General features: G+C 44.2%; 1 protein-coding gene across 3 annotated transcripts in view; it reads right to left on the bottom strand.

The window, feature by feature from the left end:
* Positions 1–21260, bottom strand: part of fam184b (family with sequence similarity 184 member B) — a 24802-nt gene extending 3542 nt beyond the window's left edge. The window contains exons 1-17 of one of the 3 annotated variants that reach the window (XM_086120188.1): positions 20645–21260; positions 14631–14819; positions 13035–13658; positions 11483–11618; positions 10602–10750; positions 10322–10357; positions 9812–10252; positions 9262–9369; positions 8541–8839; positions 7664–7808; positions 6067–6186; positions 4853–4985; positions 4450–4580; positions 4241–4356; positions 2194–2586; positions 1997–2111; positions 1076–1183 (exon numbers count right to left, since the gene is read on the bottom strand). In XM_086120188.1, the coding sequence (XP_085976314.1) occupies positions 1076–1183; positions 1997–2111; positions 2194–2586; positions 4241–4356; positions 4450–4580; positions 4853–4985; positions 6067–6186; positions 7664–7808; positions 8541–8839; positions 9262–9369; positions 9812–10252; positions 10322–10357; positions 10602–10750; positions 11483–11618; positions 13035–13658; positions 14631–14819; positions 20645–20794 (3393 nt within the window). In that variant the 5' untranslated portion in view covers positions 20795–21260. Of the gene's footprint in view, positions 1–1075; positions 1184–1996; positions 2112–2193; positions 2587–4240; positions 4357–4449; positions 4581–4852; positions 4986–6066; positions 6187–7663; positions 7809–8540; positions 8840–9261; positions 9370–9811; positions 10358–10601; positions 10751–11482; positions 11619–13034; positions 13659–14630; positions 14820–20644 lie in introns of all 3 variants that reach the window. The other 2 variants (XM_086120186.1, XM_086120187.1) reach the window with 2 other exon arrangements.
* Positions 21261–23116: the final 1856 nt, after the last annotated feature.

Here is a 23116-nt window from a genome sequence, read left to right as displayed (position 1 = left end):
GTGAGCGCGGATGGTTGTTTGTCTCTGTGTGCCCTATGATTGGCTGGCAAACGGTTCAGGGTGTCCCCCTCCTACTGCCCGAAGATAGCTGGGATAGGCTCCTGCCCCCCCCCCCGACCCTTGTGAGGATAAGCGGATCGGAAAATGAATGAATGAAAAAAAATCCATATTGTGCAAGCTTAAAAACCAAATTAATAATAATAATATGAAAATATCTCAAAAACCTGATGTGCTAGGAAAAAACTAAAGCTATTTAGGAAATCAGCGTCAAAAATACCTTTGGGGAGACATAAAGCCATCTCTGATAGAAATTTACTCTTGACCAGTCAATTTCAAAATGTTCTTCACAATAATATGTTTGATGCACCACCACTAGTCTAAACATTTTATTATGGCATTTGTGGAATATAAATTACGAAGGAAAACCCACTCATTTTCTTTCACTTCCAGGGGTGAGCATTTTGCCACTTGCTTTTGACTGAAAATGACATTACGGTTCCTCAGGGCTCAGGTAATGACAAGTCATGGCTCAGCTTGCGCACATCACATGACGAAATAAAGAAAACAAGACTTGACTTGACGTCCCCTTGAAAAGTGGCCATTGTCTTTATTACAATGTTAACTACTGTACATCTGATTTCAACATCATTTGAAAGCACTGGTTCGCTAATGTCTCGTCAAACAGAAGCAGCTTTTCCTTCAGAAATGTTATTTCTAGTTTCATTGCCCTGTGTCATCCTGCGTCTGTACCGCAGCTCCTTCTGAAGGCAAAGTGAATCCTGGTGATTAAATTCCCAGTCGCTTGCAGCCTCGCATGAAGAGTCAAACTATTGCATGTTTTTCAAGCCGTTATTAAATATGTTTACTTGAAACAGTTTATGATTTGAACGGTACTACATTAGTGTGTAATTTGAAATGAACATTTCCACACACACACTCACAGGCGTCCAGATTGGACATTTTAGCGCCTCTGCAACAGAAACAGAACTTGGCTTGAGTCCAACATTCCCTTCTGGCAGGAAGGAGTACATTTTGATGAACCCATTATATGCAGGACGCACACACGCACACTCACCCTCATGGTTGGCGTGGTGCTCCCAGGGCGGGACTTGTTCTCGCGGAGCCTGAGGCCACTGTTCTCCCCGACAGCAGGGGGGTGTAGCTGCAGCTGATGCCGTTCTTCCTAGAGGGAGGGAATGAGCATGAAGAAGGAGCTTGTTCACAGTTGGTGTTGTCTGGAAGTCTGATTTGTTTACTTGCTTGCCTTATACCAGAAGGTGCATCGAAAAATAGTCATTTGGAGGATACACAAATGAAAATATATTATTATTAATCATAAGTAGGGAGGCACGGTGGTCATCTGGTTAGCATGTCGGCCGCACAGTGCAGAGATGCAGGGTTTCGATTCCAGCTCCGGCCTACTTGTGTTAAGTTTGCATGTTGTCCGCGTGCCCGCGTGGGTTTTCTCCGGGTACACCGATTTCCTCCCACATTCCAAAAACATGCATGGCAGGTTGATTGGGCACTCCAAATTGGCCCTAAGGTGTGATCGTGAGCGCAAATGGTTGCTCGTCTATGTGTGTGCGGTGGATCTTATCGACATGCATTGAAAAATGCATCATCAAAAATGAAATATATTAAGAGCATATACTTTGCAGGTATTTTATCCATATTTAAAATTGTTTTTTTTTGTCACATATCTGATTATAGGAAGCGCGTGTCTCCCGGCAGCACTGATGAAAAATTGGGGCCCGTTCTCGCATTGAAGTTGCCCATCCTTGCTCTAGAGGCTTTGGGTATGAGTCAGTTGAGTACCACATCAAGGTGCTAATCAAGGAATCGATCACATTTTGCTGTTACAATCTCCACTTGGCCAAGTGGGTCAGCGACACAACACATGCAGCAGAATAAATCTTGTGGTTGTCACTTTGGAGTTGGCACCGTATCTGTGTGTGCATGTGTGTGTGTGTGTGTGTGCGCGCGCGCGCAGTTGTACCACTAGTCGTTTAATGAGCTGGTCTCGTTCCGTCAGCCTCTCCTGAAGTTTCCCTAACTGGAGGTCGTCGCATCGCGGTTCTCTCCTCCTGCATCGCTCCTCCCGTTCGCGCAACCTGGTGCAACCATCGTCGCGTATGCAGTCGTCTTAATAGCATCATTATGTTGTCATGTTCATGTCACACCTTCAGTACTTACTCATTCTCCAGGGCTACGATGCGAGCCTGCAGTTGCATCTGAGCATCGCTGTATTCAGACACCAAATTCTGAATCTCCCTCTTGTGCTCCTTCCTGATCTCTTCCAACTCTTTTCTCCTCCTCTCATCGCCATTCTCGGGCTTCTTCTTTTTCTCCTGCTCCCCCTCCTCCTCCTTGTCGTCGTCTTCCTTCCTCTCCTCCCACAGTTTCTGTGACTCTTCCAGCTTCTCCATCTCCACCCTCAGTTTCTCCACCTCCTCCTTCAAGCGTTGCGCTTCTTCTTCCAGATGGGCATCTCGGTTTTTTTGCAAAGTTGTGCTCTCCTCTTCTTTTGCTTCGATTTTGGGGTTCACCTGAATGGACCTGTGAGGAGATAGATGTCTGGAAATACCCCTGCAAATTCATTCTGCATTAAATTGAGGCTCAGTTAAGTGTCACTTCAAAATAGGATACGAATGCATTTCTTAGATTACTTGACTGGCCACAACATTAGATAAACCTGCAGAATCTAACAAAGTACAATATAAAGCGACAGCAGACCTGTCCTCACAGCTCAGCCTTTTTTTTGGGGGGGGGGATTCTATTATGATTATTTATAATATATAATATATATATTTTTTGTTGTTGTTTTTGTGTTTGTTTTGTCACTTTGTGTTTGTTGTTATGTCGTGTGGACCTGATGTGGACTTTTTTCAGCATTTTTTGGCCACGACATTCATCAAGGAGGAGACTCTGTGCTTGGTGGTTGCACCTTCTCGGCAGTATGGGTATACCAGCACTGTTTTTGACTAGGAGGACTGTTGGCGCCATTTGACTGTCGTTGCTGGACAGTCCCGGGGCGCTTGTGTCTTGCGCCTGTAATGGGCAGCATTTTTTACAGTCCCGCTTTGTTCAGCGGGGGGGATCGGTGCTGTTGAACGGTCTGCGGCTGGATGGATGTAAGGCTTGAGGAGCCGACGATGAGAAGAAAGGAGCGTTAGAGCGGAGCGCCGATGCGGATTTGGAACTGGGAGTCGCGGCTTGGAGTTTGAAGCGGATTACGTGGGTCAGGAGAAGTGAACTAATCTCTTTTCGTCAATGGACGCTACAGCTTCGTGTTTGCTTGTAGCAGACATGTGCACATTTTCAGCATGACATCTCTGATCCACTGGTGAAAGGACACTTTGATCCTCTCCTCTTTCATCTATAACTGCTTCAGACAACAAAGTGTATGCAGAAAAGTGGTGAAGATTGCACGACTGTCTGTGTCCTATGTGTTGTGTTGTGTTATTTTTGTTATTTTGACTTCAAAATGGCGCCGCGAGAGTGGCTGCCTTTCCAGCAGCTCCTATATTTTGTTGTTCTACTTCTTCCTTTCATAACTTTGCTGCTGTGAATTGGGAATTTCTCCATTGCGAGACTAATAAAGGTTTTCTTAAATGTGAAATTTAATTCATTTCGAATGAAATAATTGTTATTATTACCCTGCAAACAACTGTTTTACAAGAATGGCTTGAGTGCAACGTTTTCCAGGTTCTTTGAGAGAAACACTGGTTTACTAATCATTTCCGGCCCCCTGAAACGACCTCTCACAGATTACGATGTCGCTCCCATGCACTGAAAACATTGTTGTGTTGTCACTTGGTGGAACATAAGTGATTGATGATTGGTAGTTGAAAAAAGACAATAAAAAAATACATTAAAAAAAAAAAGTTTGTTTACAGATTGGTGACTCAAGTGGAGGTGGTGGGTGGGACGGGTGGCGTCAAAGTACCGGTAACTTGGTGGTTGCTTACAACCCCCTATGTGGCAACAGGTCTGCACTAGTTAAAAAAATGTCAAAAGATCTTTGCTTTAGATAGATGCTCTGTTTCACTAAGAGCGCGCTTTCAGACATGGATCATTTTGAGTCTTGAATGAACCCATTCATGTTTTAAGTAACCGGGGAGAAAGAGAAAGTCAGAGTGCATACAAACTCCACACAAACAAACCACAGTGCTGCCTTCAAATACACAGCTCAATTAAATGAAAGAGTTTTTCTTTTTGAATATACAGTATTTCCACTTACTTCTCCTGTAATTGCTTCTTGAGTGCTACATTCTCTCGCTGCAGCTCCAGCATGGCGCAGCGACTCTCATCCAGCTGCCGCTCAAACACCTGGTTCTGGTTCTGCTGCTTCAGGTCCTAAAAGCACACGCACATGCACACATCAGCGTATTTAGGTCAAGAGGCACAAGGGGGGGGGGGGGGGGGGGGATTTAAATGAGAGCGAGTTACCTGCTGCAGTGCCATCATCTGCGTGTGAGCTTGCAGTTGGGCCTGAAGGTCTTCAATCTGCTGCATGTGTCTCTGGGTCATCTGTCTGCTCCACTCCGTGTGCTGCTGGGTCAACTCTGCACGCTGCTTATCTGACGTCACGCACGCGCGCACACATCAGACGCACACGCAGGCACGAGAAAAAAAGAAACAACATCCACTCAGCCCATTGTCACAGGTAGCCTTCGGCTTGTTGCCATGGTGAAATGTATCCATGGCAATGAGAACTTCGCTGTTGAATACATCATCTCAAATCACGGCGTGTCTGTATGTGCACGTGCTTGTTTGTCCGTTCATCCGAGGGCCTCGCGAGCCGGTGCTCATGTATCAAAGCGCGATCCATGTGCCAATGTGCACGTGTTACCTAACTCCAGGTGGTGCATGGTCTGTAGTCGGTTCCTCTCAGACAGTACATCTTCCTTGGCTTGCCTCTCCAACACTTGCAGCTGCACGGCGTGACTGTGCCTCTCCTCAGCGAAGCACTGGCTTTGTGGTTCCTCCAACACACAAGAATCTTTGTGACGACCAATGCGAGCTTCCCAGTCGCGGTGACATGTGCTAACAATGCAGATATTTAAAACCCTGGAGAACCCACGGGGTCAAATTTGGCTCCTATAAATTCTGCTACTCAAATGCTACCCTTAAATCCCAAAGGGTCAAATTTGGCCCTACTCCTAAATTAGGATTAAAGCATTAACTATTAAAAAAAAACATATATTTTGGTGTTCAGTGAACATATAGCAGCCATTTAATGTAAAATTCATCATTTTCCAAAGAAGAAAAGGGTTCTTGGGTTCTCCAGGGTTAAATTCACAGTGCGGCGGCACTCGAGCGTGTCGTGAGAGAGCATCAGGTGTGCCGTGGGAAATGATCAAAGGTCATTTGTCCAAACATCATTATTTATTAATTAGAAATATATTTTGTGTATAAGGCAACGGGTCTATCAAATATCAAAACATATTCAACACCTAATGTTAAAACAAAGTAGGAAATTGAAAAGGGGGGGATAAAATTCAGATTCAGAAAACTTTATTTATCCCCATGTGGTAATTTGGAGACCAATTGGACACCAATATGGAAGAAGCAATGGAAGTGAACCAGCTCTCAAAAATGGTGCGATTTTGGCTGGAAATCCTGATAATCCTGATTGATTACACAAACTCTGAAATTCCACGATGATAACAATCCCCCTACTTGTTGGAGAAAATACAGAAACCACAATGCAAAGCACTTCCATGTTTTCTGGAATCGCTCCATCATCAAAGATTACTCAAAAGGTGTACACAAGGTGGTACAGGACAAATTGAGATGTGAATTATCTTCTACCTTTGGACATATTCCGCAGGTCGGCATTCTGTTGGTTCTGGCAAAAATTCAGCTGTGAAATTTAGTTTTTCGCCACAGGTATTGCTCCCCATTCTCCGCGAATAGCAGGAGTTCAGTGTACAGTAAATGGTGGCATGGTGTAAAATTATTATTATTATTATTTTGTCAAATGTAAAGCATGAGCCACTGCCTTGCCTTAAAAAGGTTGGAAACACTTACAAATTGTGTATTGATATGATGCTGCGCAAGTACCTGCAGCAGCTCCCTCAGCTTCTTGTTTATTTCCTTGGTCTCCAGCACCTCCTTTCTGAGCTTGTCGAGCTCAAGGTGGCCGTGGGAATCGGCTTCAGGCGCCTCCTTGTTTGCCTCTGTCTGCGTTGGCAAAAAAAATGTGAATACAAGCAATGAGACACGAGGCCTTGACATCTACATGAAATTGGAAATAGTAGAAAATATGCTGTTGGTCTCTCATTTTCAGTCTTGCCAACAAATAGAGGATGTTGCTAAGGGCAGGTCTATTTGTTGCTAAAAGCAAGCACAGGGAGAACAAGCAAACACAAAACAGGTCAAATCCAGAACGTCTGGACTGCTAGGCAGAAAGTAATCAGCAAACTGATCAATCATGCGAAAGTCGAATTATCAGCGACGGCAATAATAGAGCCGTTGGTTCATTAAAGGCCAGCTGTCAAGTAATTTTAGAAAATCCCAAATGAAATATTTTTATGTCACCAGTAAAGTAATTAGACAAGCTACATTAAATAAAGCAGCACAAAAAAAAAATCATTTCTCTTTCATAAATTTGACAAAGCACTTGTTTTGTGGAAGTGAAACCCTGGCAAGCGACAAACCCGGACATCAATTCAAGAGCAACAATGGCACACCTCAATATGGAATGCGTACAAAGACAGTCAGAAATGGATTCAGAAAGCGATTTTTCAAAATTGTGCTGTGATGTTAATTGCGCACGAATGGATTATCTACTTGGTCCGTGCATTCTTGCTAGCACTGAGAGCACATGTTATAGTGTGTTGGTGTCCCACATTGTCAATGCTAAAATAGTTCTGTTGCGGCCAATCTGCACATTACATCGCCAGCATTGTTCGTTGCAAACCATTACATCCATGCACTCATGTCGTTGAAATGTTTTCCCTACAGGATTACGTCCATGTACACGTATAATACTTTGAATCGAATGTTTTCATATTATTGAGAAAACAGAGGTCTTCGAGAATGTTCCAATTTTCTGGTCCATTTACGTGGCCCATTCTTTTCTTTTGGCCACTCAAACACGTTTTTGCCTTAACGTGAACAGTGCATCGCCGAATAACTCGATAACAATGGCCAAGAAACACTTCACGACAAAATCAACAATGCAGCACAATGGCTGACTGGCACTCGGCATTCTGTGAATGACATGACTCGCCGGAGATTACCGAACAAAAGCATTTTCGTTGTTAAGCGCGTTGCTAAGGGTCTAACTATGAATCTGGGTGGGTTACATAAAAAAAAAACCTAACCAAATTATGCTTGAAATAGATTAAGCTATTAGTATTACTTAAAAGATGGTTGGCCAAGTCAAGTCAACTGTATTTATAGAGCATTTATAGGCCAAGTTGACTTCACTCTTCATCTTTAATCGTTGCACTCACTGGGTGCTTGATGTGGATCGTTAACACCGGTGGTGGCTTGTGTGCAGTAACAGTGACGTGAGCAAGACTCAAAGTCCAATTAGAGTCAACGTTCGAGGACATTTGGCTGTTGCACGTCCAATATCCGATGTGATTGAGGCCAACGGCAAAAAGCGTAGTGGCTACTGTGGTGTTTGGGGACATCCCTAAAGTCTGCTCACCTGCAGCTCATCCAGCTGACTCTGCAGCTCAGCGATTTGGGTGTGCAACTCCTGCTCCTGGTTCTGCCACCTCTGCTCGCTCTCGGCGACGGCAGCATTCATCTCGATCCGGAACTCTGCTCGAAGGCGATCTTCACACTCAGCCCTGCGGGACCCGACCCCCCCAGGAAAAAGACTCCAAAATGATTTCATAATATTAGGGGGGGGATTCCGAGTGTATACACTGAGAAATGTTGGATTATTAGCACAGTACGTCCCTGAAGTAAACAAGATTGTGTTTGCTGTAATGTCTTTTTATTTTAATTAATTAATTTAATTTTGAGGATCCGATCAATGATGTCATTGATCAATCACCAATTTGTGACATGACAACCAATCATCGATTATACAAAATATGTGCCGATCAGATCTTGTAACAAGCTTCTCAAGTTAGCTGGGACATCAGCTCCAGCTCACCCAGTGAGGATGAGCAGTCATGAAAATCGATTGGTTGATAGTATGATATAGTAGGGAACCTCTTTTTTATTCTTATACGACATTAGAGAAGGTTGAAATCTTACCTCAAACATTGCCTGTACAGTTAAATGAAACATTTTACAGTAATTACACAGAACGTAACAAGAAGGTGTCATTTCTTTCCGTCCTTTGCTTCATTACTTGAGCATCCCGTTGTTTGATTGCACTTCATGCAATAATCACAGTCAGAATCGAATAAAATTGCCATCATCATCAAGAGGAGACATCGATGATGCATTTCTATTTTTTTAATTTTAATACTCATTCGTGGCATTTATGATTTCTTTATATCGTCTGTATTCTATTTCAACAATGATGACAATCACGGCAGGCAAAACAGGCCTTGTGTTTGTTCTGCTACCTGATACGTTCCTCAATCTTGCGCTGGCTCTGTTCCAAAAGGTTCCTCTCCGTGTTCAGCCGACTCTGTTCCAAAACTTTCTCCTCTAGCCGGTGTTTGTCCGCCTTGAGGGAAGCGATGTCTCTCTGTTGTCTTTCCCGCTGCTTCTCCGCCTCATCCTGCATCCGAGTCAGGCGGCTTTGGGTCTGCTGCAGGTCCTCCTGAAGACGGGAACAGTGCGGTCCGCATGGGGGCGATGTCTCCGGCGCTACTTTCTCCTTTTCTTCTTGATGATGCATGGCCGTCTTCAAACGAAAGATCTGAACACGCATCAAGCTGCTTAATGAGTCAGTCTTTTTATCGTCACTATAAGAAGACGGTGATCTTCGTCACAATTGGCGAAAATCCACAAAAAAGAGAGGTCATATCAACAACGTGTTTTTGAAACTTTCAAACCTTCATTTTTGCATGTTCTCGAAGCACATTATTTGAAGACGAAAAAGTATTCCGAGTAGCGTGTAACATCGGCATCTCTGCATGCGAGTGACTCGTCGGTCAAACATGTTCTTGAAATACAGGACACTGCTTGTCGAATTTATTTATTCTTTTTTGGGGGGGCTGGGGGGGGTGATAGAAATAGAGTAACATCACAAAATCTTGGTTTCCAATGAATGTCCCAAAATGTTTCTCTTTTGCCAAATTCCACTGTAGTAGAGTAGTCAAAAAAAAGTGTGCACCTTACCTTATTGTCCGCATCTTTCAGTTTAATCTCAAATTCTTGTCTCTCCCTCTCCAGCCTGTCATGAAGCTCCCCAATTCTTCTCCTCTCTTCTTCAAGGTGTGCACATACCTTTCAACATATGGTGAAAAATATACTTGTCAAATGCGTTTGTTCAATGTTAAATGTAATGAAACACCGTGGCAGGTATGTTCATTCAGTTTTAGCTTTTCATCCAGTTTGTTTGTTTGTGTTACAATATCAGCAGCTTTTCATTTCTGATTTCAAATCAACTCAATTTCAGAGGTTCCGGTATTACTTTGCTAAGTACAAATTTGACAATTCGTTCTGTTTCTGGCATTTCAAAACTGTTTACACAAGTGGAATAGATGCATTCTTCAGTCACTTCTCACTTTGGCTGCGCCTTCACATCATAGCGCAAAAATGCCATATTTAGTTGAATTAAAAATGCAACAAAAGTAGTCAAATTGCTCTCAGATTTGACCAAATCACAATTGCGTTAAAAATCAGATGCATCAGGTGACAAACAAAAAGTGTCGAGCATGAGTCGGACCTCTTGGTTGGTCTTCTTCTCCGAGTTCAGAGCTTCTTGGACGCCGTGTAGTTCAGCCGCATGTCTCCGCATCACCTCCTCAATGGCCTTACGCACTTGCTCCTTCAGTCGCCTCCTGTCCTCCTCCGCCTTCTCCACCAGCCGTTTCTTCTCCTCCTCCAGCTTCTGCTGCAGACCCGCTCTCTGCACCTCCACCTGCTCGAAGCGCTTGTCCAACTGAGCCCGGACGCGGACCCTCTCCACGTCCAGCTCCTTGCGGAGACGCTCCACCTCCTCCTCCTTTTCCCTCCTCACATGTTCTCTGACTCCCTCGGCCTCCTTCCGCAGCGCCTCCTTCTCCTCGTCTCGCTCTCGTCGCAGTCGGTTTCTCTCCTTCTCCAAATGGCTCTTTTCTTGCTCTCTTTCCCTCTGTAGGTTCTCTCGCTCCTTCCCCATCTCCCTCTGCAATTTATCCCGCTCCTCATCTGCATGTTTTTGGATGCGCCGCAGCTCTTCTGTCTGAGCCCTCACCATCTCGGAGCGCAGAGTGGACAGGGCCTCCGCGTGCTGGGATACACACACCAGACACTTCATTAGGTACGCCTGCACAAGCTTACCGGTACAACAATTCTACAAAGACTAATGCTCAGTTTTGATTGACACCAATTTACATTTAGTACTGTGCTTCACTAGTCTAAGGTGTACGCTACTGTAACGCTCAAATCCAAATGGGATAGGCTTGACGTACCCACGACCCTATTTGAGAGCTCCAGAAAATGGATGGACAGAAAGTCTCCAGTATGCATATTACCTGGCGGATCTGGCGGGCGTGGTCGTTATTCCTGCCGCTGGTCTGGAGCTCCAACTCTCTGTTCCTGCTCTGCAGACGACTGAGCTGGCTCTTCAGGTCCTCCACGTCAGCGCACACACACACCTTGCAGCCCACGTTGAGTAGCTCTTCTAAAGCCCACATAGAATACACACATCACTGAAAAATGCCATTGCAAAAGACGGAATAGAAGTCACTGGTTAGCCAAAGAAATACAGAAAACCGTTTTATCAAGCTCATCACCATAAAATGGAATGAACTGGATTTAGTCCCTGGGCCTTGTGTTTCATAGCAAGTGGAGAACGCACGTGGTCAAATTTGGCCCCTATAAATTCTGCTACTCTAATGCTACCCTTAAATCCCAAAGGGTCAAATTTGGCCCTAATCCTAAATTAGGATTAAAGCATTGAATATTTGAAAAAACATATATTTGGGGTTTTCAGTGAACATATAGCAGTCATTTAATGTATAATTCATCATTTTCCAAAGAAGAAAAGGGTTCTTGGGTTCTCCAGGGTTAAATATTCAACAATATTTAACTTCCCGAACTGCACTTCTCTACTGATGACACTCAACGCGAATCTCGTTCCTCTGCTTTCTGACAATCAACTGGAGAGACACATCCCTCCATGTCTTAAAGACATTAATGCTCGGATGTCAGTGGACAGCCTTAAGCTTAAGCTTGACAAATGAAGCTTCTCTTTCCGCTACAAACATCATCACCCCCTTAGCGCCGCAGTGTTGGAATAAGCCTTGCGCTTATGTCAAAGTCGATACATCAATTTTCTTTCAGGACAAGCACGACTGCCAAATGAACAAAGGTAAAGTAGAATGTAGTATGCGGTGCAAGTCTCATGAAGTACCCGCTCGGCTCTGCAGTTCATCTTCTTGCAGCAGTAGCCTCTCTTTGGCCACAGCGAGCTCCTCTTCTGCCCGTTTCGCCGTGCCCTCAGCCTCGGACACTCGTTTCCGATCCAGTTCCAACTCTTCCTCCAGGTTCTACGAGTGGGGAGAAGAGTGGCCAGCATTGGGGGGGAGGGGAGGGGGCAATTGAGCACACAGAGGGAAAGGGTAGTTTCGTTTGGCAAACATAATGTGGACAGAGTGAAATAGCACAAAAGTTTTGTAGCTCAGCCGCAGGACTTTAATGGTGTGCTATAAGGGATCATGTCAGCTATGTGCCGAGCTTCGGCAGGGGGTCTGAATGCTCAGCTTTGGTGGTGATACTGCCACGATTCTATCTTGAGCAAACCATTCATTAGTTAGTACAGAGCTGACAGTGCAAGCGCGGCCTGCGGTTAGGGAACCAAGGTCTCGCGTCTCTGTCTAACGTGGACCTCCAATAACGGTCGTGAGTTGGCAACATCGGAGACGGCAGGGTGCAACGTAGACGTGAACTTTATCTGTTTATCTTGCAAAGTACGAAATATAGTCATCGTTTGAATGTGGCAAAATGTATTGGGGAGACTTGACATCAGAGAAATAAATTTGATAACATAAAAAAAGTTGTGATATACATATCCCGGTATATTCTTTTAAATCCAAGAATAAGCCTGTCTATTCCCCCCCAAAAAACAATGTTTTTAACAAGTTGTTTTTGCTTTAAAATAATTTTGCCTCCCGTCAGTCATAGCGATGAGGTCGATTCCTCTTAGTCGTTGGCTGAGCTCTGATGATTGCGTCAGTGTAAATGGTGTACCGGCAATGGAAGCAGTGACAAAGGTTCCGCATTGTTCGGAAGTGGGGCTGTCACTATGTTTTGTTTTTAGATTGTAAATCAGTCTGCTTTCATGATGGGCTACAGAAATAAGAGAGGCTGAAATCAGACGATTAGGAGAATTTTAAGTGAAACAATACCTTTGAGAATTGCTCGATCATTAAAATTGTTGTCGATTTATTTGATAATCGATTAGCTGTCAATTCATCGAAAGTTTCTGCATTGTTTGGAATGCAACCTGCAATTAAAATGTATTCGTATTTTAATGCATGAATTTATTTGAAATGAACTAAATGGAATTAAGGTGTTGAAGTCCTACCCCAAATAAATGTACACGGAGTTGTTCATTCTCTTTTTTATCGTACGAAAATAAAATGAAATGAAAATGAAAATCATCACATACGGACAGTATGGATACATACTTATCAAACTCTTCAAAATGTACACCTGCACAATCCAATGAGATCCAAAGCACATATAATAACACGAGAAAGCCGCATTGTGAGGATAATCATTGCTCCATTCCCCCCCCCCCCCCCCCCCAGTATCAAAATCAATCAATTCTCTCTGAAAATCAAAACTGAGCATTATTAGCTTTGCAAAGACATCATTTTTCATTTGGATCCAGTTAGCCGATGCAGGTGTACCTAAAGTCACGTCCGCTGATCGTATCTGAACGAGAAGTGCCGAGGTTCTACCTGAATGCGCTCCTGCAGTTTGACTGTGTTTCGTTTGCTCTCCGCCTGCCTCTCCAGATGGCTCTCCACCTCAGCCTCGGCCCTCTTCACTTGTTCTCTTAAAGCACTGTGCATTCCTTTTTTCTCCTCCTCCTCTTTCTCCTCCCACCTGCGCTGCTCCTCCCGCCATTCGGCCTCTATCGTCTTCCTCATTTCTTCTTTCTCCTCTTCAAGGCGGCTCAACTTTTGCTGCCATTGCTCCCTTTCCGCATCCGCAGCTTGCCTTCGCTCTTCCTCTCTTCGGTCGCTGTCCTCCTTCATCATGTTCACCTCCTCCAAAAGGCCTTTCACTCTCTCCGATCCCTCATGTTCATTCTTCTCCTCTGTCCCATTCTTCTCATCCTCACCAAGTCTCTGCCTCAGCTCGCGTTTGGTGCTCAGATCTTGGATCGTTTCCTCAGCCTCTTCCAGTTGTTTGCTCAATCGCAGGTTTTCCTCCTGAGCAGCGCTGATTTTGGACCTGGCCCCCCCGAGCTCCTCCTCTGCAGCCTGGAGCCTCTCCTCATAATCTCGTCTCAGTTCCGCTTCCGTTTCACGCTCCCTCTCCTCTGACTGCATGCGAAAGAACTCAAAGTCGGCTTGGACCTGGAGGCACAGGTGGCAAGATGTTACACATGGTACGGTGTAATGAGCTGTCATGCAAGAGCTGCAGAATTTCTGCCTTTACAAAATGGAATTTAGGGAAGAGCATGATAATAGCAATTGATAATAATGTTCCCCGATCATGAAATTTAACTGTAGTTTTCATTGCCACTGTCAGAGATTATTATTTGAACACAACCTTAAATTCATTACTGTGGTTGTTGCTTTGCTAATAATTGTAGGTTGGTTACCTTATTAGACTACCTAAGAAAGACAAAATATTAAACCGGTGGTCATAATGTGGATAGTGTAGAGTTGTTGGTTGTGGAAGAAGAAATCAAATCGATCAGTCAGTTTTATTTTACCTGGTGTCTTTGTTGAAATAATTTCATGTAATGTATCCAAGTTTAACAAGTTTATTAGAGCCTCGTAATTAGACCATCATCCAATGGAAGGTTTGTACAACATCTGAACTAGTTTAACAGGCAGATTTTTTTTTTTGATAGCGGTATTAGCTCTTTTTAGGCTGTACTTAACGAAGAGCGTGTATGTTTCGAAAGTAGCAGCCAGAATTATTTTTTCACCCCTTCCAGTCATGATTTGCATGTCAAAAAATATAAACGCCCAGCGCCCACCACAACTTTTACTGAAACCTGAAGCTCATGCTAGAGTAATGCAGTTATGTATGATTCATGTGTATGTTTTATTGAGGCACATTATGCAAATTGCACATGACGAATGGGCTGAGCACCACGCTGTTTGCACCGCTTTAATTACAGTGGGGCACATTTGATGCGAGTTTGATTTGCAGCTCGAATGTGCGCGCATTAATTTTACAGCAAAACAGCATGGCCTTGGAAAGAGGTTGGCTCATTATTATGGGATAAGGTTGGCGGGGTCAGTACACACACGCAGGCTCAAGGACACACGCACACACACACACACACATAAACACACACGAATGAATGCGCGTACCTGCGCTCCGACCCTCTGCTGCTCATCCAGAGACTCCTGCAGCTGGAGGAGTCGCGTCCTGAGCACTGAGCCCTCCCCCTCTTGACACGTCTCCATCAGAATGCGGTGCAGCTCCTTGTCATGGGCGTGGTTCAAGGACTGCAGGGCCGCCTCCTGCTCCTCGTTCTTCATGTTGAGGGAATAAATCACCTGGAGGGAATCAACAACACGCAGATTAAAAGATGCTGACGATTCGGTTTGGAAGAAGCGAACATATTTGTTGATCTCATGATAAAGTATAGCAGTTAAGGCATACAGTTCGTTGTGGTCATATTTTGTTATAGATACGAGGATCAGTCAGCTCAATACACTGAATTTTCTACTTCTGGGTTAATAGATCTTACAAACTAATGAAAGTTATTGTTAAGCTAAAACAAGAATTATTTTTGTACAAAAAAAAACACTTAAAAAAATTATTATTAAGATATGAGCATAATCAAAACTAGTGTGTGCGTGTGTGTGTGTGTGTATTTGGGGATGGTGAGGTGGTCTCTGTCCATCTCTCTTTCCCCAAATAGACTGTGACTAACCAGTGAAATATGGCCTGTTTCTTATTCACTTTACCACTGTGCCCACAGTGTCATCATCTGACAACCCTGACGTCTCACTTACACACTCTTGGGGGTGAGTGTCCATGAGTTTGTGCAGGGGGGATGCACGGGCTCATATTTTACACAGACGCCGCTCTGTCTGCGATACACACCCCTGGCATACGGTGTCACAGGACATTGCCCCATGTGTGTCAATATGTGCGTGCGTGTGTGTGTGTCCACCTTGAATGCACATTGCATTGCTTTTCGCCTGTGATATCAATGACAGATGTGACATGTGGCAAAGCTCCCGTCTCACGTTCCTGTCAGCCCAACACTTATATCCAATCATGTCACGGTGCAAGAACTTGGGCTCACGCGATGCGAGTTGGACCGAGAGGCATGAAAGGGACTGTATCGAGGGCAGGCTCTGAGGGAAGAGAGGGTTCATGCTGTGCTTGGATGTCCTCCTCGGCCTCAGTTTTTTTTTTTTTTTTTTAGAAAATGGGAGCAATGAGCCGAGAGAAAATACTGGAATGAGGACAATTTAACAGCACAACACACCAGAACATTAAATCTCAAATGCTCCTTGCACAGTCATTTTACAACAGCCTCCATACTTTATTTAGGGAAACTTGGTTGACCAGGCAGCACAGTGAATGACTGGTTAAACATGTGGCTGCAGTTTTGAATGGATGAAGTGTTAGCACTGTTGCCTCACAGGAAGGTTCTGGGTTTGAATGTCAACTTGGTCTTTGGCAGGTTCTCCCTTGTGTTCGTGAGTTAATTTGTGGTACTCTGGTTTCCTCCCGGGCCGTACTAAGGTTCATTGGACACTCCAACCGGTGTGAATGTGGATGGAAAGGTGGTGTGTCAGCCATGACTGACATGTAATCAGTCCAGGGTGTATCCTACGTTTCATCTGAGTAGCCAACTGGAATTGATTTGAAAATATATGTATGTTAAATGGATGGCTGGAATGTCATGATGTATGGACTTCATAAAAATCTGTGTGATTAATGTGAAGAGACTGCTGTTGACATGGTCCTATTTGTCAACATTTTGTGCTCTATTTTCGTAGACAGTGCACGTGCGCTCAGGCGTAAAGACTGGTGCATCTTGATCATGCCGGTGCGAGTCTTGTTTAGCGTGCTTGGGAATGTGGCAGACTGCACTCTGCCAGGCTGGGCATTTTGTTTTATACCCCCCGGTGCACCTGACAATTTGGTAACTGAAAGAAGATTAAGCATTTAGACCATCTGAAAGCTGTTCTACACAGGTCTCACACCCACGGACACAAATGATCGGACTCCAGTGATGCAGACCATATGCCACTCCTGCCCTTAATTTAAAGGGAATGACAGGAGTCACTTCCATTGGTTGGGAAATTAGTTGGCTGTGTTCACACCCACATCAGCGCAAACACCCATTTCTAACTGTGCGCATCTGTGAAAACAGCAAAAGAGAGAAAACGCCACCCATGCGTGCAGTTAATTAAGCTTTGAGCGAGACTTGCACCGGGCATGAAAATATATCCCTTGAAGGTGTTCAATGAAACAGAAAGGTTCTTATAATGAAGTCTGCGCAAATGCAACTAAAATGTTCTGGATCAGATTGCATTCAGAAATAAATTGGTTCTTGCTATGATATAAACGGTTCATTGGAAAATTAATCCCTGAGAGAATTGTAACCGGGAGAGTTGCATACGCGCTGATATCGAATTGACACAGCAACAGTATGTTGTGCCTGATATTGAACTCAGTCGAGTCCTTGGTTTGAAATAATACAGAAAAAGCTCCTATGGCAACCATCCCCAGAGAACACACCCACCGAGCCCCAAATACTCTACACCTTGAATTTAGAATTCAAGAAGCCTTTCGGATTCGAGGAGAAACGTCTTCAACAAATAACAACAGTCCAGCTGCCTCGATTGAACCTTCGCAGATGACCATGACCAGGCTGACTGAGAATCTACACAGACAACTGCAATCAATTTTGTTTTTCCACTTGGCAGCTCCAGTTCAGCTCTGCTCTGCTGCATTCTTCCCTGGTTGGGGTAGACTCTTTTCCAATTCAACAACAAATGCACGCTGCATTGAAGCCATCGCTTGGAGCGACACATGCTAACGAAGGTCACCTCTACCGACTTGTAAGAGATGAATTTTATCAGAAAGGAGGCTGAGGGTAATAATAAAACACTGCACTGCAGTAAAGCGGAAACTGGAGAGTATACAGCAACATTGAGAACTAAGGCACATCATCAGGGTACGCTATTGTTACATCATTAGAGTACCGTGACTATTTGCATGAAAAACACTTCTTGGACACGGCGGTAACTAAGTGCAGGTTTTGATGTATCGTTACACCGCTGCGCGAACAAGTTAATTGTAAGTCGTTCGTAACCTTGGAGAGTGTGTCAGTAGAAGGTGGCCGTGGTCAGCAAGACCTTCTCTGCTGGCGAAACGACTGTCATAAATGGAGAGCCGTGTTGAGTCGGAACCAAGTAGGAAAGATGCACAGACAAAAAAAAATCCCTATCAATGAAGATGGTGTATAAATATGATTTTGCAAACACTAAGAAGTTTATCTACCATTTGGACGTGAAAGAAGTTTGCAAGGTGGGAGTGTAGACTGCCTCTTTAGCCAATGTAACTCCATATTATGTAATTGGGTAGCCTCACGGTTCAATACTTTCTATGTTTACTCACATCAACGTCAGCAAAGCATTGCATCCATTCATTCATTCATTTTCTAATCCGCTTATCCTGACAAAGGTCGCGGGCGTGCCGGAGCTTACTCCAGCTGTCTTCGGGCAGTGGGCAAGGTACACTCTGAACCGGTTGCCAGCCAATCGCAGGGCACACAGAGACGAACAATCTTTCGCGCTCACAATCATACCAACTGTAGGGACTATTTAGAGTGTTCCATTAACCTGCCGTGCATATTTTGGGAATGTGTGAGAAAACCCACGCAGGCACGGGGAGAACATGTACACTCCACACAGGAAGGCCGGAGCCGGAATCAAACCCTGCACCACTGCACGGAGGCCATTGTGCTAACCAGTCGACCACTGTGCTGCCCGTCAGCAAAGCGTTTAATTAATATTCTGTGCAAAGTGTAACGCAGCACAGCAGAGTGAAAGGCTGTTGCAAAAAGTAGAGAGGTTAGACAGAAAGATGTACTCTTGCTTGCATCGGCTCGCCTCCCACACATGCCCGCGGACACACACACACACACACACACACACACACACACACACACACACACACACACACACACACCTCCACTCAAATGAGCTTGCGGCTGAATTACAAAGCAGGCCCCACTTTGACAGTGCAAGCTGGACATCGCAGACAAAATTAGATGTGCCCATCAAAATGTTGCACACCCAGGCGCATATACATTATACATACCGTACTTCTATTCTGATATCTACTTCAAGAGCGACATCGAGACTTTGAGTTATTGTGTTCGTATACAAGGAAAGACTCCTGTGAGCATAGACAACAGCTGCTTCGACACGCTCAATTCGCACTTTCTTCCCATTGGCTTGTTGCGCCACGTAAACACACTCTTGGTTTATCTTTAGCACCCATTCAACCAGGGCACACCAGAACAGGCAGAGGAAGAAGAGGAACGAGGGGGGAAGGGTAAGTGTGAATCTGTGATGGGTGGAGAGGATGTGAAGAGGTGCTTTAAGTACAAGTGCATGAGTTATTAAATATATAAGGTTACTACTGCTGACCCCATTTCCCAATCCACTTACAACCCCATAAACGAATCATGGAGGTCAGATGTCAAGAGGTTGGATTACTTCAAACCCCTGAGTTGCCCCTGACTCTTGATTCCACGTCTTCAATAGACATGTTGGACAATTCAACAAAGTAAGGTCTATAAAGCCATACTTGGATAGTTTAAATGTAGAGGGGCTGACCTGGGCACCCTTCAAACACATTTGGAATGAACGTGAAAACTGTGAGCGTGGCATGTCATGTCCAACACCGATGGAATTTCAGTTCCTCAGACCAAGTGTCCTCATACTTTTGTCCACCGGGTACAGAAACAAAAGGACGGAGCAGATAGACTTGACAAATGTCACACGTCCTTAACAAGCACAGACACAAGCGCTGACCCAACTTCCCTGTCATCTTTGTGCACATCCTGCACATATGCTTGGACATCTTTAGAGTGGCAAATGCAAGCCGCATACAGGATGTTGCTGCAGAGCACATGCTCCTTGACACACGCGCGCACACACACACACACCACCACAACCAAGCAGCACGGAGGTGAAACCACGAGGGAGGACAGCGACTGCATCGTCATCAGTAATCGTCACCGCTCAACTAACGGTGGGTCATGCCCTGCTTCTCTAAGCAGTATTGTGAAGAGATCACACGCGTGGGTCCCTGTGCAGCACTGAAAAGCATCGAAAGAGTGCTGCCGGAAGCACATTGGCTTCAATTATATGCACACACTCGGTGCACATTACATGTGTTGCTGACAATAAACGTGTGAAAGTTATCATGATAAGATTGATCGTTAATACACTCACACTTGCCAACATTAAAGTTGGGGGTGAGCGAGAATTTATTCCTGCTGACTTGGCGCTGCACATCCTTGGACCTGTCATCAACCAATGGCTGGGTGCATAGAGACAAACAACCAAGCACACTCCTATTCTCAACTATGGACAAGTTAGAGATTTCAAGTAGAGTAACATGCATGTTTTTGGAAGGTGGAAAGAAGAAAACCCATGCAAACTACAGAGAGAACATGCAAATGCCACATCTGACAGTCAGAATTGAACCCAGGACCTCTGCACTGTGGAGACAATGTGCTAATCCACTCAATACACCACAAATTCTTAATTGGCCCTATCACACAGGCAACGTAACTTTTTGTGATAAGGCACTAGTCAAATGACAGAATAGGCCAATTTACTACTGTGCACAATATAAGAAAAATATCTCAGTGTAATGCAGTGTTATTCTACACAGAGAAAATAAAATAGTGTCAATGAAGTGATTATTATTTGTCAAGACAGATTTTTGATCAATTTCTTCGAACGGATAAAAGAGCTCAAGTGTACTGAATGAAGTGTGCAGGGGGTGTGTTTGAGTACATAAAACAAAGCTAAACTTGGGGATGGGTTGTGAAGCATGCAGAGTAATATGTAAATCAATTGGCATTCTATTGGGCTGTACTTGAAATGCAAGTGAGGTAGATTTGAATCCTTTCGTACGGTATCGAATTGCGAGAAATCTTATTTTAATTTATGAATCATGAATATGCATGTAACGCGGTGTCATATACACTGGATATAATTTCTGCGCACGTCTGCAAGACTGGATTTTAAAAAAGACAAATAACGTCCACGCAAGGCACCTCGGCGTTTAGAGAGGCGGCGCTGTCTTCAGGTTCGTCCGGTCACGTCCCACCTACCTTGGTGAGCTGAGCGATCTTCTTGCACATCTTGTTGTGCATCTGGAAGTCGCACTGCTCCTGCTCGACGTTCTGGAACTCTACCGCATTCCCGTTAACGGCAGACCCCGGGCCGGGGGTCTGTAGAGCTTTCCCGGGGCCCGAAGCCATTTTGACAGCCGCTTCCCCTCCAGGGAACAACTTCCAAGCCCGGAGGATAATCACAAATGATCCCGCCGCCAATCAAACGCAGAATCCCGCCTAAATGGTGTCCACTTTTCATTCGTGCATGTCATTCCTCCGTCGGTAGGCTTCCTCCCTCGTAAGGCAGCCGGTAGAATTGTGTGGAAAACATTTGGGAGTGGATCGGCGGGGCTCTCCGCTTGGAGCGTTCCGGCTGCAGCTCCCAACTGTCCTCCGCCCGGCGATCGCGGAGGTCACACGCTGGAAGTCCATCGGGGACGCGCTCGCTACGAGCGAGCCTTGCCCGGGGTGCCAACAGATATTTGTTCCTCTCGGGCGCGGGAGGATGGAGGCACTGGAAGCCAACCACCTGTCTCCGAGCGGAGGGGCGGAGAGGGGCGTGCGTAACCCGCGGAACATTTGCGGAGGCACGAGCAAGCGGAGGTTTACTGCTGCAGTGCAGCCCCGCCCCTACCGGCGTTGCTGTATCACTGTCAATCAACGAAGGGTGGGGGTCCACTCGTGTTGTTTTAATCCGTCAGTCAGCACCACTGCATCTTCAACTATAAATCGTTGTTCGCTTTGACAAATTTCAGTGTGTCGAATTAATAAACGACTCATAGACAGTACCCGTGACACCACCAGCACATTGCTGTTCCGAAACAATATGTATCTAATAATTTAACACAAACATAAAGTGGATAACATCAATTTTCAGCAAATTAATAAATGCATTAATATATGCAGATTGTTACATACATGGAACATGTTTAGCTCTGACTAACCAACAGAGGGTAGAAAAATCCAATAATACCAGTATGTTAACATTTTTGTGGCCCTGTGAGGTGAATTTGAAATCTGAATGGTTAAAGAAACAATTACTTCTCACATTGCTGCTGTTGTATCTTCGTTTAGGTTTAGTTACAATACAGATTGGACTGACATAGCAGCACATCGAGGCTGAAATCTATTTGGATAAACAAAGAGACTCGCACCCAGTCCCGAGTGTACAGTATCTTGACTCTCACCTAAAGTCAGGTACGTAAGCTCCAGCTCACACACAACCCTATGAGGATAATCACTATAGAACATGAATGGATGTTTTGGTAACGATACATTTGAAAAGGTATTTTGAAGAGGTAAAAGATTCGGATTTTGGCCTCCACCCAATATATCTGCACTCAATGGAAGCATCATTTAATACAGATTAGGATGGAATGAGCTATATCAAAAATACTGTCTTTGCAAAATAATAATCATGTTTTATTTAAACTGCCTATGAATTTGATAGCAGCATACCAAGCATTTTCCCCCACAATTTAAATCAGTTCTGAGGTGCCTTAAGGACACATGTTGTATGTTTTCCATACCTTATTTATCATCAGTCTAAAAACCAGGCTTGTTTTTAGGGGCCAGGCCCTCATCCTGCCCCATAACCTTTTGGGACAATGGCAAGTGTAGTTTATCCCTGGTCCGCATCTATGCGGACCAGGGATATGGATTCTTCACTGGTAAGTGGTAATATTAACCCTTAATAAAAAATGTTTTGATGAACAACAATTCTTGCGGTCTATATTTGCACATCCTTTTAGTTCATAAGAGCGCTTAAGAACTAAAGGAGGTAAAGTATACCCCTTCATATTATCTTCTTTCATTTCAATAAAACAATCCAATCTAAATCCTGAAAATCCCAAACAACTTTGAGGTCAAAGGCAAACAGAAAGTGTGCAATCTACTGAATTGATTTCCAGAGATGGGTGGCTGACGGTTGCACATGTATTGTGCACTCTCATGGGTAAACTGTCTGTTGCGACCTCGATAAAGATTTGAACTGGGACACAAACAAAAATACTAATTAGTCATCCAGCTGAGATCTGTCAAACTGTACTCTGTGTCGTTTTGCGATAACAAATAAACAGAAAAGCAAACCAAACAAGAATCTAATATGACTACAGTAAAGGTGAGACATTATTAAGGTTGCTGTCAGGCTTTTATTGCCAGAGCAGACAGTAATTATGATAACAACGGTATTTTAAATTGATACTATTTAAATATTTTTTAAAAAGTAGTATTACAATGTTGTTTTTACAAAGACATATTTGTCGCTTTGATTCACACTGTCAGAGATGCTGGTTGGAGAGGTTGCCGTTTTTGGTGCTGTAGCACTGTAAAGAGACAAAGAGCTACTTCATTCATCATCCACGTATTCACTCATTAAAAAAAAGTCATGACTGCATTGTACAAAAAATGACAAATAAGTATGAATAGATATTGCATTAAAATTGTTGTAGCTGGTGTACGATTTTATTT

The sequence above is a fragment of the Hippocampus guttulatus genome, chromosome 9 (genome assembly GCF_054856545.1).
Source record: "Hippocampus guttulatus isolate MCC_2025c chromosome 9, RoL_Hgut_1.0, whole genome shotgun sequence".
Classification (NCBI taxonomy): Eukaryota; Metazoa; Chordata; class Actinopteri; order Syngnathiformes; family Syngnathidae; genus Hippocampus; species Hippocampus guttulatus.
This window is presented reverse-complemented; position numbering and strand designations above follow the sequence as displayed.